The 25,862-nt window shown below is 35.9% G+C and overlaps 3 protein-coding genes across 5 annotated transcripts; 2 read left to right on the top strand and 1 right to left on the bottom strand.

The window, feature by feature from the left end:
- Positions 1–2,836: 2,836 nt before the first annotated feature.
- On the bottom strand, positions 2,837–5,156 carry LOC109174824 (protein FAR1-RELATED SEQUENCE 5-like). The gene is made up of 5 exons (XM_019324058.1): positions 5,137–5,156; positions 4,358–5,074; positions 3,854–4,248; positions 3,440–3,605; positions 2,837–3,311 (listed from the first exon to the last, which is right to left on the bottom strand). Exons 1-5 carry the CDS (start codon positions 5,154–5,156, stop codon positions 2,837–2,839), a joined length of 1,773 nt encoding a protein of 590 aa, XP_019179603.1.
- A 1,217-nt stretch (positions 5,157–6,373) lies between these two features.
- LOC109174863 (eukaryotic translation initiation factor 6-2-like) lies at positions 6,374–9,540 on the top strand. Its single transcript, XM_019324094.1, has 8 exons — positions 6,374–6,481; positions 6,647–6,730; positions 6,817–6,913; positions 7,039–7,124; positions 7,206–7,250; positions 7,949–8,079; positions 8,617–8,727; positions 9,143–9,540. Exons 2-8 carry the CDS (start codon positions 6,721–6,723, stop codon positions 9,398–9,400), a joined length of 738 nt encoding a protein of 245 aa, XP_019179639.1. The 5' UTR covers positions 6,374–6,481; positions 6,647–6,720; the 3' UTR covers positions 9,401–9,540.
- A 3,513-nt stretch (positions 9,541–13,053) lies between these two features.
- LOC109174862 (tobamovirus multiplication protein 2A-like) lies at positions 13,054–20,474 on the top strand. 3 transcript variants are annotated; one of them, XM_019324093.1, is made up of 8 exons: positions 13,345–13,568; positions 13,681–13,993; positions 14,730–14,829; positions 15,486–15,566; positions 15,644–15,748; positions 19,559–19,777; positions 20,096–20,216; positions 20,247–20,474. In XM_019324093.1, the coding sequence occupies exons 2-7, from the start codon at positions 13,761–13,763 to the stop codon at positions 20,201–20,203; spliced, it is 846 nt and encodes a 281-aa protein (XP_019179638.1). In that variant the 5' UTR covers positions 13,345–13,568; positions 13,681–13,760; the 3' UTR covers positions 20,204–20,216; positions 20,247–20,474. The 3 variants fall into 3 exon arrangements, with proteins under 3 accessions (XP_019179637.1, XP_019179638.1, XP_019179636.1); XM_019324092.1 differs by lacking the exon at positions 13,345–13,568 and adding an exon at positions 13,054–13,263 and having other exon boundaries at positions 20,096–20,474; XM_019324091.1 differs by having other exon boundaries at positions 13,346–13,568; positions 20,096–20,474.
- Positions 20,475–25,862: the final 5,388 nt, after the last annotated feature.

The following is a 25,862-nucleotide window of genomic DNA, read 5'->3' as shown; positions in this document are numbered from 1 at the left end:
GACAACAGGATGAGCTCAAGTCTGGAGGATTCGGATACGGACGCGTTGATACTGCCTTACCACTGGAGATCACAACACACTGTGAAGCCCCAACCCCACCCCCACCACAAGAAGAGACCCCACCACTGCCACAAGGATTACAGGTAACCCAACCACTGCAATGGTAATTGGTGCATTTTGTGTGTAATATGGTGCATTATCTGACTGTGGTGTATTTTTTATAAATATTTGGTATATATTACAATATGTATTGGTGTGTTTATACTATAGTGTTTCATGTACAGGAGTTTGTTGATGAGATTACCACCCACACTAGGTCAATTGCACAGAGTCTGCTGAGAATATCAAAGCTAATTGAAAATGCACCTGCAGCAGTATTGGAGCATGATACATTCAAGCAGATGTCTGAATCTGCTGGGCAAATGCTTGGATTCAGAGCACAAGATGATGGAGAAATGACCTTTACTCAAAGAGAGGATGCCTACTGGAGTGACCCTGAGTTCTTGAAGGCAGTAGATGAGATTGTCCGTGCAGTAAACAAGAGAAATTTTCTAAATGATATGCCATCTTTCAGCCTTGGATTGACACCAGAGGAACAAAATAGACGTTGGGCGGACGTGAATGATATTGCACGAGACTACCAAAACATTGATCAGGCTACGGAAAATGAAGAAGTTGAGCTGAACATGAATGAGGGTGAAGAAGCAACTGAAGGACAACAAGATGGACAGAGGGCTCAACCAGATGCACCTGCTGATAACAATGATGAGGTAATGCACAGTATTAAATTGGCGACGTGACAAAAAGAAAAACAAATTAAAATCTAAATGTTACAGGTCACACCAACAGACCAAATTCAAGAGGGGTCTGCTTCAGATCCACCACCCCCACCCCAACCATTGGACAAAGGAAAGAGACCAGCTAGAGGGAACAACCCAATCAGACCTAAGGCCCGCATATATGCAACTGATCTGGAAGCCCCAATAACTTCAACAGAGGAATCAATCAGACAATGGGTATTAGAAAACTCTAACCCAGAACTGTAAGCACAACACATTCTACTTGGTGTATTTCTAAAATATATTTGGTGCATTGTATAATAATATTGGTGTATAATTATCATATATTAACTAGTGCATTATTTGATAACTATTGGTGTGTTTATATGGTTGTCTGTGTTGACACATCAGGTGGTCACATTAGTTGCTTAGGTTTTGTGTGATACTCAATAGTTATTAGTGTATATCTCTATATATATTGGTGTATTCTCGTTAAATGAAATATTAACTTCTAATGGTGTGTTACTGCTATAACTTCGGTGTATGATTTAATAATGTTGATGTATTAATATTTTTGTTGCTTATACAATACATTATTACCAGTGAGCAGGAACTATTCAGGTATGAAGGAAGGGTGATCTACTGGAGAGATATGCTGTTAATGGCACCAGATACAAAGATTCCAGTATCTATAGTTGATGCTTGGGCAGCCATACTAAACATTCGTGAAGGAGAGAGAGGGTCTACAAAATTCGTTGCTTCAACCTGGACAAATGTAAGCAAAGAATATGAAAGTAACTACACCTGTAAAACCCCTACAAATCTAACAACTATATCATTGAACTTTGCAGCTGTACACAATTGTGAACTCGCAGGGGGATGAAAATTTAAGATTCAAAGAAAAGTATCTACAAGACAAGGCGATTGCTATAGACATCATGTGGCACAAAGTTGTATACGTAAGTGGTGTATTTGTCTATTTGTGGTGCATTATTACTCATATAGTGGTGTATATATTATGACACATGTGGTGTGTTTTTGTTATGACAGTTTCTGTTTCCCATAGTGGCATCCAACCACTACTACTTGCTGTCTATTAGCCCACTAATGGAAAAGTTTGACATCATTGACAACTCTTCAGCACCTGTGAAGAAACAGGACAAATACGGATATGTGCTTGACAATCTGGTAACCCACTAAATACTACCTGGTTATATATATTTAATACACAACGACACAAAAAACTAATATTGTTGTATGCTTCCTTGATGCAGCAAAAATTCTTTTCAAATATGTTGATCGAACAGAAATCCGCGTACAAAGGTGAGAAGGTAAAGAAGCTGAAATCCAAGATAATGAAGATGCCTTGGAGAGATGCGCATAACAAAAAGGATTGTGACATCTTTTTAATGCGCCATATGGAAACCTTCCGTGGACAGTCAGCTGAAGAATGGGATTGTGGATTGCAGAAAAACAACAAAGAACAATTGAACAAGTTACGAGTGAGGTACTTGGCTGCCTTGATCACCTCAGATGTGAATGAACTAAAAGAAATAAACATACAGAAGGCAGCAGAGTTTGGTGTTTAGGAAGACTTTCAATCATGTAAGTGTTTTTTTGTGATGGCATGACATAGACCATATGACTACTAGACAAACAATGTTTTGTGATGGGTACTTGTGAATGCCTTACCCATTTGCATTGCTATAAATGCAGTATTATTATGCATACACTTCATTTTATAAAAGGACACATCAAAAACACCATTATAACAAATAGCATGCACCATTCCACTTTTTACTTGCAAAATACACCAACATATGAAATAAAATGCACCACACAATATATTACAGCCAACATAATTCTATATATAAAAATGCACCACAAAACGGAATAAAACACACCATTCTAATATAAAAACATCCGACATTCTTAAATGCACCACACTGTTTATTAAAAAACACCAAGTACTGTAATAAAATGCATAACTGTATGTTATAAGAATTGTACGCAACTGTGAAAACATATAGGTCCCAAATCAAACTACACAACTGTATCTAACCATTTAAAGGGCATGTCCTACTATTATGACCATATTCATCACAAGTATGGCATTTCCTTGATTGCTTTACACACTTGCTAGCAGCTTTCTCCCTTTTACTCTTCAACCGCTTACCGCTACCCTTGTTCTTAGCTTGAATAGGATCGCGCACCTCCACTGTTGACCCCTGAGACACATCTCCACAAAATGAATTGATCACACTTTGTTTGCTGCCACCAGCCACCACCCCACTGCCATCCTCACTCCCCTCTTGGAGAAATAATTGCCTTTGCTCACAAATAACACGTCGTAGCTGTGCCAAACGTTCTATATTACCATTGGCCAAGCTCACGCAAGCATATATGTCAGACCACAATAGATTAGTAAAAATCCTAACATTCTCCACTTTAGAAGATTGATCAACAATTGTATCATCAATATGAAATATTGGCTTCAAACAAGCACCCTTTGTCCACCGAGACACCACATACCTAGAAGGAATACTCTCAAGCCCACGATCTTTAAACACAAAAAAATATGCCTACACAACAACCCCGTCCGCTCAAACATCTTGCAAGAACATGTAGCAATATAATCAGACAAGACTAACTCCACATACCATGCCCGTTGTGCACCATCTTTTATCCCATATGACATATGGCCATCACAATCACACAAAGACACCACTTGACACGAATAACAAGCTGCACAAATCTCTACTTGAATATCATAAAATACAGAAATGGTGTAAACATCCATTGCATGCTTCTCCAAAGCCATGCTGTCTTCAAAACAGGAAAACAAGATTCACAATCAGCATTCAATTTTGCTTGTGCATGACGCTGCGCACCAACAGCACTTCCAAAATGCACCAAGAACTCAACCAAACTAGAATGACCATTAGAGAACGTACCAAAAAAACTATTTTGAGACTCTGATCGAGACGTTGTCCTAACCAGTCCTGACATAAACTAGTCGTGAAAATATGGGGATGCCCAATATGTACGAGACTCGAACAAGTAACGAAACCAACCATTGTCACCCAAACCATATTCCTCCATGATACAACTCCATGCCTCCTCAAAGGACTTGGAGTCCAGTGATTTGTTCCAGACAATGCCATTCAACTTCCTCCTAAACACTTCATCTTTAGATAGAATCAGTCCAACCTTCTCACCAACCTTGCACATTATATGCCACATGCAAAATCTATGTTTTGATGTACCAAACACGAGAGCAACAGCAACCTTGAGAGCTGGATCTTGATCAGTAACAACACATATAGGGTCATGACACATAGTTTTCTTAAATTTCTCCAAAAGCCACACATATGAGTCTACATCTTCCCTCGTAAGCAAACCAGCACCGAAGGTGATGGATCTCTTATGGTTATCAATTCCAGTAAATGGAACAAACACCAACTTATACCTACAACACAACAAGCAATCAACACCATACTTCTAAGAAGACACACCATAAGGTATGAAATCATGCACCACAGAAAAATACAACATGCACAATAAAAATAAATACTAACCTGTTAGTACGATATGTAGCATCAAATGAAACAACATCACCAAACAACGCAAAATTCTTCCTAGATACTGCATCCGCCCAAAAAACCCTTGAAAGTTGATCACCTTCATCAACATCATATTCAAAATCAAATGCCTCACACAACTCACGTCTCTTGAATAGCGTATCTATGAATAATTGAGCATCACCATTTAGAATGTACGCCATCAGGTCACGCTTGAAATTCTTAAAATCCACACCTGTAGCCACGACACTGGAATACTCACCAACAATCTCTTTAAACAGCCTATATGACCGAACAGACCCAATATTTGCCCGAACACAACTAGCAATAAACATTTGGTGTCCAGCATCGAGACTACGATTCACCTTTAAAAATTGCCTAGCAATAATTGAACACATCGAATGGGTGTGACGTTCCTTAAAATAATGCACAACATACAACCCATTAGACTTACGCTTTATCACAACCTTAGCCTTACAACGAACCATATTTGTCACCCTCTGTCTCCTCGCCAAAGTAGTTTTAGCAACCCTAGAAACCCTCTGCTTAAAACCCTGACGGTTACATACTACGTGCTTCTCCACAACAACACCATCCCTATCTTTCCGAATTGAGTGTTGCCTATAATCAAACCCAACAGTCCCAGCATATTGCTTATAAAACACAACAGCACCATCCAAGGAAACAAATTGTTGCCCCACGATAGGCTTCACACTGTCAGCACAAACTGGGCGCCAATACTTAGTCAGCCCAGGAGAAGTTTCCAACACACATACACTGCCTTGTACACCCACATCAGCCAAATAATCTTCATCACAACCCACACCACTTCCTGCTACTCCAACATCAGTCACATTACTTTCATCGCAACCATCACCATTGCATTCTACACCAACATCAATGGGATTACCTTCATCACAAACACCACCACTGCCTTCTACACAAACATCAGTTGAATTATCTTTATCGCAGATACCAACAGATTGCAAAACAGCAGCTGCACACCACATGTTAACTAATAAAGCACCACACCTTATCCAATAGCACACGAATAACCCTACCTACATGCACATTATACATGCATAAAATCTAATACTGCCATACACACCATCAAATAATATATGCACCACGAGTATACAAAAAGTAAACCGTAATCACAAAACAACACACAGCAACATAGTCAACATCGATACACAGCAAACCCATAAAAAAAGCATGCGATAAACTTCCAAATCATAACAGACACATAGTAATACAAAAGACAAATTAAAACTACAAACATGAGCAATTCAAAACATACCAGGCTCCATCGCTCAACCTCAATAATCTCCCAACTGCGATACTCTCTAATTGCAAACGCAACTGATATCTCGTCCAACTTCCGATTGTGATCTCCAGCGATATTCTCCGAATTCCAATTGGGACGCAATCACGAATACAATCGCGATCTTGATCTTCTTCCAATTACGACGCGATCACGAACGATGTCTTGATCTCTCTTTCCTTCCGTGTTTAAAATCACACAAAATAAACCATCTTTTATACATTCGCATCCCCATCCCATTAAATTACTGAAACGCCCTCGCTTGCCAAAAACGCGACAAACTTTACTTAATTCAACTAATATGTCGCTGCCGTTAGATTAACTTCGATCAACGCCTGTAAACTGACCTCACCGCCTCACCTAAGACCATGACCGCATATGATCATCTACCTATATATATATATATATATATATATATATATATATATATATATATATATATATATATATATAAGATAGTCTTGACATTTTGTAAATGATCAGTATAAAAATGAAAATTAAATATCTTAAATACACAGCAGAATTAAAATTGTCTTTTTATTCTTTTATTAGAGTCGTTGAAAACGACGTTATTTTGTGCAAGGAAATTTATGATCCAAACGACGGCGTTTATGTATTTTTTTCCTCCCAAACGACGCCGTTCAGGTATTTTTTTCACTCCCAAAATCCCTATATTTCAAATCGGATCATTATTGCATGGTCTCTGGAACATCACTAGTCTTCGTCGCTCCACCGTTACCGACGCTGCCGCCGCCACCACCACCACCGCTACCGTTCGGCCTGTTTAGGAATTTCAGGTATCAAGATTCACATAGCGTGATTTCTTCGGCCATGGCAAAAGCCGTTTCTGATAGCATACTTTCTATAGGATGCTCATGGAAACACCTCAAAAACATATGTTAATCAGTTAATTTATATGTGAGGAATAGAAATCTGATTCTGCTTAAGAAATAAATTGGCAGGCACTCTCTGAGAAAGCGATTACACTGAAAAAGTCCTTTTTGACAAGGAAAAAGCTGCTCGTTTTGTCCTTACCATGGCAACTAGTAAGTAAATCGGAGTATGTAAATGATTGAGAATTTATTCTACAAAGTTTAAATACTGTTATTGGATGCTTGTTTGATTTATGCAGGGTTGCAGTTCGAGAATTCATGTGAAATTGGGGTCTTCTCCAAGCTGACAAACGCTTACTGCTTGGTCGCAATTGGTGGATCAGAAAACTTTTACAGGTTCATTTCAGTTCATGTTCATTTGTCTATTCTATAATTCTGTTCTGAAAATTCTGTTCTGTGTTTTAATTGATGGGAAGTTGTTGATTCTAAGGTTGTTTAAGAAATGTTTATGTTGTTTGTAGCACGTTTGAAGCTGAGTTAGCAGATGCCATTCCAGTTATTAAAACCTCCATAGGTGGAACCCGGATAGTTGGACGGCTTTGTGCTGGTAAGTCTTGTCTGACTTTTTGAATGATATGCTGGAACATTAGCTAGGTTAGTGCTTATTGTTTCATTTTCAAATGTGCAGGAAACAAAAATGGTCTTATTCTGCCTCATACTACTACTGACCAAGGTGACTTTATGATTAAAAATCAATGTTTTTTTGGGCATGTGTAAATATAGCGTATAAATAATTGAAAATATCTGTAAATATTTGATTTTTAAATTTTAAGATGTTTTCTTTCCTACAAGTTGTTTGGAACTGCAAGTATGTAGCTATTTTATGACGTTATAGTGCTCCATGGCTGTTTGATATTTAGTTATCATTAGGATTTAGTCATGTCTACTTTGTTTGAGTGCCTGGTTTGACAGGTTCCCCAGCTTATTTCATGGCTTATATACTCTAAAAGATATAAGTTAGGCCTAACACTCAAACTTTAAGGCTAGATAAGAGGAAAAGTCTCCTTTTCAACAAGCTCCAAAGGTCAGTTGTCTTAAAGAAGCTCATGTTTGGCCAAACAAGCTCAATCCATCAAACATTGATGGCATTTTGAGTATAACAACTAGCAAGGTTAAAGATCAAATGTGGTATCTGGGTGCTTAGAGATTTTTTTTTTTTTTTTTATATATTTTTTTATTTTTTTTAAAGCTCATACATCGTTTAATATCCTACAGTAACACTTGTGGAAAAAGGGAAGAGTTAAAGCTTACCAAATTTTTGTATCTTGGTGTTTAGAGAAATTTTATAAAGCTCATACATGATTTAATATCCTAATTGAAGAATTCAACTGACTTGTATTGTATGATTCTGTGTCTTCTTTCTTTTGGAAGAGCTTCAACACTTGAGAAACAGTTTGCCAGATAGTGTTGTTGTTCAGCGTGCTGATGAGAGGCTATCCGCTTTGGGAAACTGCATTGCTTGCAATGACCATGTTGCTCTTACGCACACTGATCTTGATAGGGTAAGACCACCTATTTCTTTTAGATGGGAGAGTTTATTAGGATCAAATTTTCATATATTCCTTCAAGTTAGGAAGCTTTGATGTGAAAGATTATTTTTGGATATTCTAACGCTGTTTATCAATATGTTTCACTTCTTTTTTCCTTTCAAGGAACCTATTCTGTAACCTTGTAGCATTGCATGCCTTCTTTTCACTATTGTTCTAACAAATTATTAGTTACCATGGTTATGTTTGGTTATTTGTGTGTTGCTGATTTGTTGTTGAAATATTGAAAAGCATTTTGAGTTGCAGCTCAAAAAATTTATAAAAGCATTATGGAAATATCCTCAATGTTGATCTGACCACCGTTTATTTTATAGTCTATAGAGTTTTGCTGTCAGATATATGTAATTTGTGGCTTTGGAATAAGATTCTGTTTACGGGGAGTGTGACCAAACGTCCAAACTAATGTAGTAACTTTGCAGTTAATCAATTTCATCGACTATTCTCTATTGAAGTGCATGGTGAATCCAATTATCTGCATCGTTATTTCTGTAGGAAACTGAAGAGTTGATTGCGGATGTTCTCGGAGTTGAAGTCTTTAGGCAGACAATAGCTGGGAATATACTTGTTGGCAGCTATTGTGCTTTTTCTAACAGAGGTGGCTTGGTAAATTCTACATTCCCTTTCATGGAGATAATTTCTGCCCTCCGATTAGTCTTCTTATGGCATCATACATGGAGGAAGTTTGTATCTGTTGAATTTGAAAGATCCAAATGCCTGGCGGGTGGAGAATAACAACCCCACCCGCCAGTTAGGCGGAAGTAAAGATGAAGAATCAAGGAATGAGAAAATATATATTGTATGAAAGTGAATAGAAGGTTTATAAATCTGTCATATAGAAAAGAGAATACAAAGCCCTATAAATACATGCTAGAAGACTTCGAATAAGAAACAAGTTTCAATATGCCTACCTACCTAAATCCCTAAGACGGCCTAATCTATAGAGATTCCATATATTAAATATATATTCCATAACAGTATCATTTGACTGATTTCACCATTTTGCCCTGGTCATGTGCAGGTGCATCCTCATACATCCGTCGAAGACTTGGATGAACTTTCGACGCTCCTCCAGGTTCCTCTGGTGGCCGGAACTGTGAACCGAGGTAGTGACGTGATTGCTGCTGGATTGACAGTCAACGACTGGACCGCGTTTTGTGGCTCTGACACTACCGCAACGGAGTTGTCTGTCATCGAGAGCGTTTTCAAGCTGAGAGAGGCTCAGCCAAGCGCTATCGTCGATGAAATGCGGAAATCGTTGATCGACAGCTATGTTTAAGTTCTGTGCTTCACATCCACATAATGTAAGTTTTGTGCTGAAAATTCACATAATGTGTGTTGAAAATTTTAAAGCTCATAACTAAATTGCTTTGCTTTTTATGTGCACAAGTACTCCTCCAAGAATGATTTGCATATTTATAATATCAAATATAAACAAGTTATGGTTCATTGTATTTTTGTATAAATATTCCTTGCTGTGATTTACTTGAATACACAGGTATTTTTTGTATGAATACAGGTAATTAAGTATCTTAAACTGAGATTCTGTAATTTCATTAAGAGTTAATCACCATTTTGGTAATCCAATTGTTTCCCAGCTGTTAATGTAGTCCATAGTTTTCAATTTCAACCAATTTGATCATTGAATTGTTTAAAATTTCGTCAATTAAACCATTTTAGGGACCAAAATGATAATTTCCATATTTTAAAAAATTCGTCAATTTGGTCCTTGAAAGGGTTTGATTTGGCGGAATTTTAAACAATTTGAAGATCAAATTGGTTGAAATTGAAAATTAGGAATTACATTGACAGTTAAGAAACAATTGAAGAACCAAAATGTTAATTATCTTCTTGCAAATCAGTACCCCTAAGTATATTAAACCCTCTATCTCAACACAAGTCCATGATACATTGCCCACAACTCAAAGATAATACTTGTAAGATGTCAAGTTTTAGGAACTAAAAGTTCTCAAAAAAAAAAAAAGTTTTAGTTGTTCATTCGAATAACTAAGATTGTGTTTAATTTAACTACAATCTATACAAATATCTTTGGACATAGATAAAAATGATATCTCATCATAATCTCTAATGATTACATTTTACCCTAACTGGGTTGTTCAATTGATCATCCATTATAAGAAAAAAAAAAAGATGATATGAAAGATAAAGTGTGAAAAATATGAACAAGAGAAAAGAACTCTTGAAGAACAACTTCCATGGCTCTTGCCCCAAATCTCCAATTGTGGAATGTATATTGGGTTGGTGTGTGCCGTCCCCTATACAACCCTAGAAGGAATTATTTATAATTGTTGAACACTCATTTTCTTTTTCGGCTCTTTGTTTTTTTTCTTTTTTTTTCTTAATCAATACAAGATATGTGACGAAAGTATATACTCTCGAGAGTATCATTAATATTTTCTAATAAAAGTAGACTTGCTCCTCAAACATGACAAATTCTTAAAGAAGTTATATCCAGTTCAGATAATTAACTTGTTAGCATTCGACTAATCTCTAATTTGAAAAAAAAAAAAAAATTCTCTACCTTATCTTTCTTCTCAACGTTAAATTCTTTATTTATTCTTTTTTTTTTTAATACGTTCGTCTATTATTCACATATTGAAAACAATTCTCTAACATCTCCTCTATCACATACAAATCCATCTCTTTACAAATTAAAGATAGATAAATGTTATAATAATATTGTAGCAAATTTTCCCTAACATAAACATTTCTTATCTCTAAAGCTAGCAATGCTTGAAATTGATAGGGTCACCCGAATAGCTTTTGCAACATCCCTACAAGTACAAATTAACAAAACAAATGATCCCATTGATGTGGTTGCCATACATTAATATTGGAAAGTCGAATGCTTCAAAAAGTAGAAACTAAACAACTAATTCCATGTGAACTTTGGGGCAAAAGTGGGGTAATTGAGCTATATAAGAAAATTTTTAAAACTTTTTTTTTTTTTTTTAATATTTTGAAGATTAAAAAAAGAAAAAAAGAAAAAAGAAGAAGCATGGAATATATGAATATATTTGACTGACTAAGTAGTTCAAGTTAAGATACTTATACTGATAATATATAAAATTATAAGAACTTAATTAGACTCACTAGTAGTTCGAGTTGAAATACTTGAACTCGTTATTATGGTTAAGAATAATCAAATTAAATATTCATATTCGAATACTCTTCAAGACAAATTTGAACAATTTATGTATACCTCGTGTACTTTACACAACAAACCATTAAATTTACTTGATACACATCTTTTGATTGATTAAAAAAATGAACTAAAATTTGAGTTCTACTATATGTACTCTCAAATTATACTCACTCAAATTTATTTCTTGATGTGACGCACTCTAATAGGTCATTTTCTTCATGTGGGTCCCGTAAAAGTGTCTACATCAATATTTTAAATGTGAGAGTAAAAGTTGGAAGTATAGGAATGAGAGTACATGTAGTATTTTCCCTACAATTTTATTCATTTCATTTTTTTTTTCACTTCCCAATAAAGTCTATAAATTTACTATGATCCTTCATAGGTGAAGCTAGTTGGACAATTGGCTTAATAACTACATCGTTTCAAATTCGACTTCTCTTGGGAGTAGTTTATTAACCTTGTTGAATTTTTAGCTTGAGCTAGTCAAATATGAATAATCTAAGTTGATTTATCTCCTTGTGATTTTGTTTTTGTCAGACCACGAGTTGTCATGAGCAGGCACTAAACCTTTTAAGCTTGTACCATACTCAGACTAATCCTCGTTCGCACAGGGCCGGCCCAATGAAGAGGCTACTTGCTAGGTTGGGTTTTCTATACGAGAGAGGTTCAAACACTCGACTTATGTTAAAGGATAAGAGTGCACGATCACTCACGCCAACCAAACTGTTCTCTTTAGGGTTCTTTAGACTAGAATCACAATGCGAGATTTACTCGCATACCTCCGGATAGCAGCTACAAGTTTTTCGGTAAATCAATGTAATTTACTCCCAAGTCCAATTATCATTTTGGTTTGGAATAAGGGTCAAATAGGCCATCTAATTACAGATCAAACTGCAATTAGGTCACTGAACTAATAAAAAAAAACTACGATTGGGTCCGTGAACAACACAAATTTATACAATTTAAGTTAAAATGACTTGTTTACCTGTTAATTATGCTGACATGTCGGTCATCGAATTTAAAAATAATTTTTTATTCAAAAATATAATTTTTAATTTTTATGCTGACGTGTCAGTCACCTAATTGTAATTTTTTTTGAGCTCATTGACTTAATTACAATTTGGTGAGTAGTTGGATGACCTATTTGACCCTTATTTATGAGTAAATACCCAAAATGGCCCGTCGACTATAGCTAAATTCACAAATTGGTCCTCGATTTTTAATTTCAACCAATTAAGTCCTTAACTTTGTAATTTTAACACGATTTGGTCCTCCATCTATTTGACCATTTGTTGACTGTGATTTTTGAGGATATATATGTAATTTCATGGTCTACTGTCGGTTTTTTAAGGTTCCGGTTGCATTTCCAGACTGCACTGTTACATTTGAATTCACTGTCGAAAGCAATCTACCAAATCCGGTCGTCTTTCTTCATCCTACCTTTGGATTCAATGTAGTTGAGTTCGTACCAAAGCGAAGAAGACAGTGTGTTTCCGAACCAGTGCAACATCATCCTGGAGCCCTCCACGTGCTTCGACGAGAGCTGAAGGTTCTTCTGGAGATCGTCGATCACGGTCAACAAACGGTCAAATAGATGGAGGACCAAATCATGTCAAAATTGTAAAGTTAAGGACTTATTTGGTTGAAATTGAAAGTCGAGAACCATTTTGTGAATTTAGCTATAGTCGAGGGACCATTTTGGGTATTTACTCTTTATTTATTTTGGTTTTGGTTATCCAAGTGAGGAGAGAAGTGTCATTTGAGGTGGAAAAGCTTATGAAAGTCCATCAGCCATCTGGAGGAACAGACATAAACGAGCACATCACGACAGAGCCCAACTTCCCTTGTCGTTTTCCCTTTTTACCGTTTTCCACCGCTCTCGATTCCTCGGCCCCAGACGACACATCTCCGCCCTCTGCGTATCCTCCTTCCTTTGCAATCTGTCAACCCCGTGATCTCTCCTACTCCCTGTTCACGTACGTTTATTATTATTATTATCTTTTAGTTCTCTCATATTCTATTCTTTTCTCTTTTTTAAAGATTAAAGAATGCTTTATTCTATTTTTTATTCGTTGTTAGATGAGGATAAGCTTAATTGACAATACCCACTTTCTCAAAATCCCTGAAAGCTCAAATATATCTGGACATTAATCCTCCCTCCAATCAGTTTGACCCCCCAAAAAAAAAAAATCCAGTCTTGTAATAATTTTCAATTTCATTGTGTTTAAGGTTGTAGCCTTTTTCAGTTTGGTGTTGCTGATATGCTATTTATTTGGAATGAGTATGCGTCTATATACTCTTGAAAGATTTGGAAATCTTTATTTCTATATTGCATTAAGCTTTTGATTTTGTGGGTGTGACATGTGTGGTAATTTTTGTGTTTTTTGTTGTAGAAACATGAGGATTTTGTGATTTAGCTGAGAGTTGTGCAAGGAGCTTTGAGTTGTGGGGGTTTGCTAGAATTTTCTAGAGAATGGCGTGTAAAGGGTGTTTGGAGTGCTTGCTGAAGCTCTTTAACTTCTTATTGACCCTTGTTGGACTGGGAATGATTGGATATGGTGTATATCTCTTTGTGGAATACAAAAACCACTCTTCATCTGGTGATATTGAGCCTCCGTCGAGTTTTGAAGTGATGCAGCTAGGTCGCCCTATGCTTATGGCTGTATCTTTCGCAAACAACATATTCGATAACCTCCCAAATGCTTGGTAGGTTTATTTATTTAAATCTTTACCCTTGCTCTCTAGGTGTTGTAGGATTGTGCTAGAGTTCTAGTTGAGGAGTTGCATTTTTATTCTTCGATGCTTTTGTGTTAAGTGATACATTATGTACACTAGTTACCACAGAGTATTTTTTTGTTTGTGTATGATGCCTTGAGTTTTAGAGTCCCTTTCCAATATTAAATAAATTGATTGGCATAAAAGTGGAGACTTGAGACTGGTTCTTAATGTTCAGGACACTGTTTAATGAGGGTTCTTGCTTTTTTAACACCCCCAGTTGACCAAGGAGAAAGGGTGGTTTAATGGTTTACGGGATTGTTTTGTGTATAAGAATTGTAAATTTAAGCATATAATTATGGAACATGGTTAAGGACAGTTAACTCTCTTAGAAGAAGATAGGAAAGTGTTAGAGGAGCGCAGTGGTGACTTGGGAAGGGGCATATAAATTATTTAGTTTTGATCCATCTAAGATTAAGGCTTTGCATTATTTGCAAATCGATTAATTATCTTGTCATGATTATTATTATTGCCTATAAGACAAACTCAGAATTCTCTCTTCCACGTTTTCTTTCACGACTAATTGATTTGTTGCACTCAGTGTTGCAAAAATCGGGCCTAGGCGGTTGGCCACCTAGGCGGTCCCCAGGCGCCTAGCGATTTTTTCAACCTTGGTTGCACTACTTGATATTTTGTAGGTGTCAGTTAATATGCTTTGCTCTTGCAGGTTCATATATTTGTTTATTGGTATCGGCGTAGTTATTTGTGTAATATCTTGCTTTGGCTGCATTGGAGGTGCGACGAGGAATGGGTGCTGCCTGTCTTGTGTATCCTAGCAATTTAAGCGATTACAGATTTTGTTAGTGGCTTTTAAATATTGTGTTTACCTATGAACTAGTTGGTCGTAAGAGAACTGGAGTTCCATAGATCTCATAAAAATGGACTCTGCAAGGACTTTGCAGTATTTATATTTTCGTTTTATTTTGGGTTTTGAAGGTGAAACATGATTTAGAGTTATGAGATCAGATAGAATCATACTAGGCTCCTGTCCATTTTTCACCGTATTTCTTTTACCTTCTGACGTGGGAATGTTTTCCACCAATAAAATTGCTTTAACTATTTAACTTTTAAAATTTAGACGGTCCTTTTAGCTTAGTAATATCAAGGAGGGATGCTAGAGGGTGAAAAAAATAGGGGAAATAATCATTTTCCGATCAGATATATTGCCAATTAGAGGTTAGCTACAACTTTAATTGCCTACAACTTCACTGACTTGAATTCCCTCATTTGGTGCACCAAAGGATGCCTTTTTTAAAAAAAAAAAAAAAAAAAAATTTATTAAGCTTGGAGCTTATGATATGTATATCAGGAGTGTATTTTGGGATGCAAATTTATGTTTGAATTGTGGTAAAATCTGTTCTTGTCTACGAATATCTTATTCTTCTTTATTCTCAAAATGCTTGGGTTCCTTAACAGATCAAAGTATTCTGTGTTAGTAATGTTGTTGATCTTGGTAGAACTTGGAGCTGCTGCATTTATATTCTTTGACAAAAGTTGGAAGAAGGTTAGTGTTTTTTGCGTTGTCTTTTCATTTCAAAGTGGTTTTATGGTGTATCTGAAACGTGATAAATGATTTGTCAGGAAATTCCAACAGACAAAACGGGTAACTTTGATACGATATATGAATTTTTGGAAGACCACTGGGACATTGCTAGATGGGTGGCCCTTGGGGCAGTAGTGTTGGAGGTATGAATGTTAATTGCTTTAATGATCATGGACCGACATTAGTTTGGCTATTAGAATTATGTGATGTTATTCGTGACTGAATATTGTCTTTATGGATTGACAACATCTGTAACACGGCTAGTTATTCCTTGTTTATCATGTTATGCAAATATGTCTGGATTGTCTCGCATGATCTATTCTTTTGGCACTACAGATAAAGGACTGTATTTATAGGCCACTATTGTACAACTGTACAAGTCTAAATAGCCCCCAACTCATGGTAGATGTGGTGATGTTTTTCTCGTTTTAATTGCAAATTGCAGTTGTCTTATCCTTTTCATATGCAATAGCTTTTTTCACTAGTCAGACACCATGTGACCATGGTCCTTGTCCTCATCATCATCATTATCATGGATTTTTTACGGTGCTGATAGTATTAGGTACAACCATGTATAGTGTATCTGGTTGTACAACCAGGTATTGCTGTCATCAATATTGATATTACACAGTACAACAAAAATAGTATACATGGTTGTATCGGGTACTATTGGCACTGTAGATGTGTAGATGTGGTGATGTTTTTCTCGTTTTAATTGCAAATTGCAGCTGTCCTATACTCCTATCCTTTTCATAAGCAATAGTTTTTCACTAGTCAGACACCATGTGACCATGGTCCTTGTCCTCATCATCATCATTATCATGAATTTTTTACGGTGCTGATAGTATTAGGTACAATCATGTATAGTATATCTGGTTGTACAACTAGATATTGCTGTCATCAATATTGATAATATGCCTACAACAAAAATAGTATACATGGTTGTATTCAGTATTATTGACATCGTAGATGTGGTAATTTTGTGATGCTTTTCTCGTTTTAATTGAAAATTGTTGTTGTCCTATCCTTTTCATATGCAATAGCTTTTTTCACTAGTTAGACACCATGGTCGTTGTCGACATCATCATCATTATCATGGATTTTTTACGGTGCTGATAGTATTAGGTACAACCATGTATAGTGTATCTGGTTGTACAACCAGGTATTGCTGTCATCAATATTGATATTACACAGTACAACAAAAATAGTATACATGGTTGTATCGGGTACTATTGGCACTGTAGATGTGTAGATGTGGTGATGTTTTTCTCGTTTTAATTGCAAATTGCAGCTGTCCTATACTCCTATCCTTTTCATAAGCAATAGTTTTTTTCACTAGTCAGACACCATGTGACCATGGTCCTTGTCCTCATCATCATCATTATCATGGATTTTTTACGGTGCTGATAGTATTAGGTACAATCATGTATAGTATATCTGGTTGTACAACTAGATATTGCTGTCATCAATATTGATAATATGCCTACAACAAAAATAGTATACATGGTTGTATTCAGTATTATTGACACCGTAGATGTGGTAATTTTGTGATGCTTTTCTCGTTTTAATTGAAAATTGTTGTTGTCCTATCCTTTTCATATGCAATAGCTTTTTTCACTAGTTAGACACCATGGTCGTTGTCGACATCATCATCATTATCATGGATTTTTTACGGTGCTGATAGTATTAGGTACAACTATGTATAGTATATCTGGTTGTAAAATCAGGTATTATTGGCATCAATATTGATAGTACGCGGTACAACAAAAAATAGTATACATGGTTGTACTTGATACTATTGGCACCGTAGATGTGGTGATACTTTTCTCGTTTTAATAGCAAATTGCAGCTGTCATATCCTTTTCATATGCAACAACTTTTTTCACTAGTCAGACACCATGGTCCTTGTTGTTGTCGTATCATCACCATTATCATGGATTTTTTTACAGTGTTGATAGTATTAGGTACAATCATGTATAGTATATCTGGTTGTACAACCAGGTATTATTGGCGTCAATATTGATAGTACGCGTTACAATAAAAAATAGCATACATGGTTGTATCTGGTATTATTGACACCGTAGATGTGGTGATGCTTTTCTCGTTTTAATTGCAAATTGCGGTTGTCCTACCCTTTTCATATGCAATAGCTTTTTTCACTAGTCAGACTTCATGGTCCTTGTTGTCGTCGTCATCATCATTATCATCAATTTTTTCGGTGCTTAAAGTATTAGGTACAATCATGTATAGTATATTTGGTTGTACAACCAGGTATTACTGGCATCAATATTGATAGAACACGCTACAACAAAAAATAGTATACATGGTTACTGCCGGTATTTTTGGCACGATAGATGTGGTGATGCTTTTCTCGTGTCCTACCCTTTTCGTAAGCAATAGCTTTTTTCACTAGTTTGACACCATTGTCCTTCTCTTTGTCGTCGCCATCATCATCATTACCATGGATATTTTATGGTGCTGATAGTATTAGGTACAATCATGTATAGTATACCATCAATATTGATAGTACGCGGTACAACAAAAAATAGTGTACATGGTTGTACCTGATACTATTGGCATTGTAGATGTGGTGATATGACGATACTTTTCTCGTTTTAATTGCAAATTGCAGTTGTTCTACCCTTTTCGTATGCAATAGTTGTTTTCACTCGTCAGACACCATGGTCCTTGTTGTCATCATCATCATTATCGTGGATTTTTTTTTTTATGGTGCTGATAGTATTTGGTACAATTATGTATATTATATCTGGTTGTACAATCAGGTATTACTGGCATCAATATTGATATTATGCGGTAGAACAAAAAATAGTATACATAGTTGTACCCGATTTGGCACCATAGATGTGGTCATGCTTTTTCTCATTTTAATTTCAAATTATAGCTATCCTACCCTTTTCATATGCAATAGCTTTTTTCACTAGTCAGACACCATGGTCGTTGTCATCATCATCATTATCATGGATATTTTTACGGTGCTAATAGTATTAGGTACAATCATGTATAGTATATCTGGTTGTACAACTAGGTGTTACTGGCATCAATATTGTTAGTACACAATACAACAAAAAATAGTATACATGATTGTACCTGGTACTATTGACACCGTAGATGTAGTGATGTGGTGATATTTTTCTCGTTTTAATTAGAAATTTCAGTTGTCCTACCCTTTTCATATGCAATAGCGTTTTCACTAGTCAGACGCCATGGTCCCTGTTTTTGTCGTCGTCGTCATCATCATAACTATCATGGATTTTTTTTACGGTGTTAATAGTATTAAGTACAATAATGTATAGTATATCTTGTGTACAACCAGGTATTATTGGCAATTTGGCTTCAGCATTGATAGTACGCGATACTACAAAAAATAGTATACATGGTTGTACTCGGTACTATTGATGCTTTATGAAATTGGTTATTGTTATTATTACTAGTCTTCTATGTGTGATACATGAAAATAAATGCCTAATATTTGTGACTGATGTTAAAATCTTAGTTATATTGAATTAATTTATTAAAAATAATAGTATATAAATTTTAAGAAAAGTTGTAAAAATTCATATTATATTTGAAAGTATAGTTGATATTTTGGGTAACAATTATGATATGATTAATAATTATCAAGGTGATATTTTTAGATATGGAAATGATTAAATATAATTAATTATGGTAATATATACTAATGTAAGTTTAATTGTATAAGGGTAATTTTGTTTGGTAAAAATGATAGTACTATATTTATAGCGTAATGTACACCTTAACAAGCATAGAAGTATGAACATAAATTAAGGTTACTAAACCGAATTTACTCAAAAATTTTTTAGATTATTATCATTATTATTATTATAACTTAAAGAACACTGGGTTATAATCACTTCATGTAGGAAATTTAGACGTAAAATTTGAATTATGGGTTCAATTTATTTATATTGCAGGCCCTTGTATTCTTGTTGGCACTTGTGGTAAGGGCAGCGAACAGACCGGCCGACTATGATAGCGATGATGAGTATATAGGCGGCGGTCCTAGACAACAGATCCGCCAGCCACTGGTTAACAACAACTGGCAATCCTCTAGCCCTCAAAGCGCACCTGTTGCTGCTGACTCTCGGGCGCCTAGTCGGACTGATGCATGGAGTGCTCGTATGAGGGAAAAGGTATGCTCTCCGTGTAATTATTCTCTTCAAACTTGCGGGCACATATCACTCTTATTCAGATTAACTTGTTTCATGTGTTAATTAACTCTTCGTTTCCATCCAAAGAAATAAATAATGAGGTATACCGGGTAACGTTTGTGGTTCATAATCGCGGTGTTTCTCATATTGTTTTGGATTTAGTACCGTAAGTATCTTATTAGTAGTAGCATGGACACGTTTTCTTGTTCGCTTTGGATTGATGAAGACAGATGTGTTTAGAAAGTCTCGACTTTTTTTGTGTGTTTTAATGAGCATTCTGGTTTTTGGTCGGGAGTGCAGTACGGGCTTGACACTTCGGAGTTTACATACAATCCATCGGAGCCAAACCGGCACCAACAAACAGCTGCACAACCTCCAGAGGAGAGTAGTCGATGTACTATAATGTGACGATATAATATGGTTTGCGTCGTGGAGCAACCGTGTTGTTATTCATGTTCGCTTTTGAGTTGATTTCTTTTAGTTGATCGTATGGTTGTTTGTATCTATCCCTCTGTTATGGAGTTAGTGTAAAAATCGAGTCTTTTGCGGGTTTATTATTTGGTATCTTTTGTTTGGTCGTTGTGTACGATGTACAAATTGAATGTTTTGTGAATTTATGTTGTCTTGTGTTCTCTCTAAATTTCGAGAGACGTTTCTTTTTATTAAATGGTTTGAGAGTTTATTTTGCCTTTTGTTTGCTCTAAAATTTCGAAAGATAATTTGTTTTTGAATAGATTAAAAACAAAAACAACAAAATTTTCACAGCATATTTCTGTTTTGATTATGTACGTTTTTTTGAAAATAAATAATACAACAATCAAAACCTGTTTTTTGCCTATCTACCCATATTATTTTCTCCGATCTGCACCGTGTTGTCGGCAGTTGTGTTGTGGTGGAGGGAAGCGATGGCGATGGCGGCACTACTCTGGCGGTTGTGCTATGTTTGACGAAGGTGGAGGGACGATCGGAGATTGGGTGTCGCCTCTCTTGCGTAGCATATGAAGTTTTTTTTTTTGCCGTTCAGTGTTTGATTTCAATTCATTATTTGAATTTTTATGTACACATATATATTAAATTGTTCGTATTGCACTTTATATGCGTTCATATAATGTTAAAAATCGCATAATACATTTTATTATTATTATGGGAATTATAAAGTTTTACTTTCCATACACCCTCAAGTTTAGCTAGACTTAGTAAATATATTTCTTTTGAAGAACTATAGATTATGGCTGTCATTGCAAAACATGAATTCACCGAAGATGGGAGCAATTATTTAACATGGGCCCTTGATGTTGAGATTTATCTCACATCAATAGAACTACAAAATGCGATGGTAGAAAATTTCACGAGCGATGAAGCTCAGAAAGTCAAGTCCCTTATTTTTCTCCGCCACCACCTCAAGAATGAGTACCTCACTGAAAAAGACCTCCATGCACTTTGGAAATCTCTTAAGATTGTTCTGACCAGCAGACATCATTGGTCCTGCCACAGGCATAGTTCGGTGGCTAAACCTTTGATTCCAGAACTTTAAATCAGTGACCGAATATAACTCAATTTTATACAAGGTAGTATCTTAGCTTAAGCTCTGTAAGTAGGAAGTCATTTGATAGAAAAAACATTGTCCACATGTCATGCTAATAACCTCGTACTCTAGCAGACTAGCAGTAGTACAAAGCAGAGTTGTCTCTGCTTTACTGATCGTTGAAAAACACAACCAATTGTTGATGCAACCACAATTCGCGCCCAGGCGGCACTGCACCTGTACTTGAAATACACAATGTTGCCCATTCGAGCAACAATATGAGGGACGAGGTCGAGGACAAGGAAGAGGTCATGATAGGAACCCAAAGCGAAGTGGAGCCCATAACAGTGATTCCCGAATCCAGAACAGGCAGCCCAACGATCATGCCCATAGAGGACGACCAAGTTCATCCCAGCATAGCTGGCCAATCTCAGTTATGTTTGAAGTGTGGATGCAAAGGACACTGGTCTAGAACGTGTCGTACTCCAAAACACTTGGTCGAAGCATACCAAAAGATGATCCGACAAGAAAAAGGACAGTAGAAGAAGGAATCCAATCAAACTGTGTTACTTGAATCAAACGCCCTAAACCCTGACAATGATGACTTACTGGGCGATGAGCTTAGAGGCTATGAGGACCATGAATGATTATTCTAATTTATCACACCTTTTGACAATTTTTTTTTCCTTTTGCCTGTGAGCATAATTTAGAACAATAGTCATTCTTTCCTTTTTTTTTTTTTTTAATATCTCTATGCAATAAAATATGCACTATGGCTTATCCTTTATATGTTCTATTGATGCCCCTTTTTTTTTTTTTTTTTTTTTTTTTAGAAATATGGGAGACGGATTAACACCATCATTGTCTAATTGTCAATGATTAGGATGATTACAAACTGAAGAAAATGTAATTCTTGTTTCTTTTTGATTTGTTACGTTGTTCAATACATAAGTAATGTTCTTGTTCTTTACTTGCCTTATAAGAGTGAAGGAATATTTAACTTGTTCTTTTCACTTCTCAGTTCTTAGAACATTAGTAATGTTCTTGTTCTTTACTTGCCTTATCTAAGAGTGAAGGAATATTTAACTTATTCTTTTCATTTCTCGATTCTCACTTTTTGTGTATTGTTCTTTTCCTCAAGTTTCTCATTTTTTTTTTTTTTTTTTGGAATGGATGGAAGTAGGCCCCTGTGCTAAAGAGCACAGGTTGAGGAGACATTTCAACACCCATTACCAAATAGCTTGATCCAATACCAAATCTCTTCTACAAGTTAGGTGACCTTTAGTCTAAACCAGAATATAACCCAAGTCTTGGCATCAGGCAACCATTGGTTAATAATATTTACTTTGGTATGCCAAAAAAACAAAAACAACATATTAAGAGAACTTTCAACTCCATGAAATTCAATTCCCAAATGGCATAACATGTAATTAGGCAAAGTATGAGTTATAACTTATAATGCAGACAGTAGAGCATTTACTACCGTAACATGTTTCCACTGAGATAAATTGTATTGAGAAAAATAACCCAAATAAAAGAATAAATAAATAAACTTGAAACTAGAGTGTGCAGAATAGCAGTAGAACCCAAAGATTTCATGGTAAAGAAAACACACACACACTACTATCTGATAGTATCCAGAAAAAAAAAAAAAAAAAAAAAGAATATGAGGCAGAACATCAGGTTGAACGACGCCGTTTTTGAACCATGGTCCACGATATAATTGCTGATTCACATCCTTAAATATGATTATAAAGTCAAGTTTTCCGACCCCACAATTCTCCTTCTAATAATTGAACACTCATTACTATGAAGGAAAATGAAATATATCTTCTCCCAAAATGAAATATATCTACTTTTGGGCAATGGATTCAACTTTTGGGAGAAAAAGAAGAAAATGAAATATATCTACTCTTGGGGCAGGAAAATGAAATATATCTAATCTTTGACAAATTTAATTGTATATGCAGACAGCAGACTTAAGTCTTCCAGCTACTTTCCTTCTAATCAACATTGCACACTTGTTGAGGAACAATTCCAAAAGGAAAATGGCAGTTATATTTGACAATGTTAGCTTTTACTTTGGAGCCTGCTATGAATTATATTTACTTTGTCTCACAATTATTGAACAAATACCAATTTTAGTCCAACGAGTATTGATAAAATGACGGTTTTGATCCACATGTTTAATTTCTACCAATTTGCATCCACGACTATTGTTTTAGTACCAATTTTAATCAACGACTATTATTTTAGTACCAAAATTCATCTCGTTGGTCACCCATTTATTTAAGACATCCCGAAATCTAAAAATTTTAAGGGCATTTTCGTCCTTTTCAACTTAAGATTCCAATTTGAGCATAAATAAATTAATTTAAGCCCTAAGATCGATCTCAATTCGCAGTTCTCCTCTTCATCCTAAATTAATTTGAGGAAAAAAAACTACGAATTGAGATAGATCTTAGGGATTAAATCACTTTATTCATGCTCAAATAGGGATCCTAATTTGAAAAGCACGAAACTACCCTTAATAATTTTATATTTCGGCATGTCTTAAACGAATGGGTGACTGGCGTGATGAATTTTAGCACTAAAAGAATAGTTATGGATGAAAATTGGTACTAAAACAATAGTCGTGCAGTGGATGAAAATTGGCACGAATTAAACATATGGACCAAAGCTGTCATTTTGCTAATACTCATGGGACCAAAATTGGTATTTGCTCCACAATTATTTGTTTCACTTTCAAATTTGATATTCAAATATTATTTCTATCACATTTAACGCACATATTTCAATTTTTTTGTCACCTTTTGTTCATCCAACCAAATCTCTAGTAGTCCCTTTAAAAAAAAATAAAAATTCTCTAGTAGTAAACAACACTACAAGAAAAAATAATTTACGTAGGGAAAAATCTGTTTGTACATTACTAAAATTTTTAGGTATTTAATTTATTAACATATATCTATTGATAAAAGCTAAGATGAAAATTTGTAAGTATTTAAGTTGTAGCTATTTAATCCGTTGCTAAATAAATTTGTATTTTGCTATTTCTTGCAGTGCAATATGAATGCTTCAATTTTTTAGTTCAGAACCATACGTTTTCTTCCAAAAGGTTTGATGTGTTCGCATTCTATTTAAATGTGGTCATATCTCCCCATAATGCCGTGAACCGATTTTTTATGGAGTCAGCGTATCCATTATATCCCTCTCAGGGACTCTAAATATTTGAGACAACAATTGGAGGTTTTGAGATACGCTATGGTGGTGATATGATAGAATGGACTGCATGCATAAGAATAGAAACACATAATAAGAAATGTTTGATCTAAAAACCATGTCTTGTGTATGGGGGAATAAGATCTGCAGTGGGCTGGCTAGAGTCAAATTATATCAGGAATTCAGGAGCATGCAATACTGCCTTTCCCTATTAGGTAACTGGCAAATTGGAGAATAATCGGGAAATTAGACATTATCCAATATTATTCATCCATTCGCACATGTTAAACACACGACTCATATTCGATTATGTAATTCGTGAAAGACGAATAACACATGTATACTGATTGGGCGAAAAACATGTGATCGAAGTAGGTTATAACTAGTTGAGCTCCTTGTTTTCTGTCGCTTAACAATTTGGGTTATGATAAAGTATTTTAAGTTATGAATATTTCCAGTTTTGTGATAAAAATCAATTCACTTATGGCCCGTTTGGTTCACGGAATAGGCCTGGAATGACATAGCATTCCCAGTAATAGGCCTATTCCGTTGTTTGGTAACCATTTCTATTACCAGGAATAATATTCCTGGTAATAGCCTATTACCTCAAATAAGGTAATAGCTATTACTAGGCCCCCCCCTGGTATTAGCCTATTACTGAACGCTCAGGAATAAATTTTAGAATCTATTTCCTTTTTTTACCCCTTTCTTTAACCTAATTTTTTTTTATCATATATATAAATTTATCATATTTCACCACCGTCGTTGCCGCCACCACCATCACCGCCGCCGCCACCACCACCATCGTCGCCGCCGCCACCACCACCACCACCACCATCTCCGCCGCCGCCGCCACCACCACCACCATTGCCACAACCGTCACTGCCCCCACCACCGCCGCCGCCCCCACCACTGCCACCGCCGCCACTACCACCACCGCCACCGCCACCACCGCCGCCGCCGCCGCCACCAGAACCACCACACAGCAGCACCACCGCTACCACCACCACTGCCACAACCGTCACCGTCAACACCACCACCGTCGCCCCCACCACTGCCACCGCCACCACCACCGTCACCATCACCACCATCACATATTTTTATAAGGGTATTTATGTCTTTTAAAACATATTTCATTTCTATTCCTTAAATCAACCAAACACTGTAATATAATTCCTAAAGTCTATTCCTTCCGCGAACCAAACAATAGAATACAAATCCTATTCTATTCCTTGCCTATTCTATTCCTTATGGAATAGCATTCCTATTACCTCAAAATTCATTCCGTGAACCAAACGTGCTGTTAATGTCTCCAAATTGATG

Source organism: Ipomoea nil, unplaced genomic scaffold (assembly GCF_001879475.1).
Source record: "Ipomoea nil cultivar Tokyo-kokei standard unplaced genomic scaffold, Asagao_1.1 scaffold0666, whole genome shotgun sequence".
NCBI classification, from domain to species: Eukaryota; Viridiplantae; Streptophyta; class Magnoliopsida; order Solanales; family Convolvulaceae; genus Ipomoea; species Ipomoea nil.
This window is presented reverse-complemented; position numbering and strand designations above follow the sequence as displayed.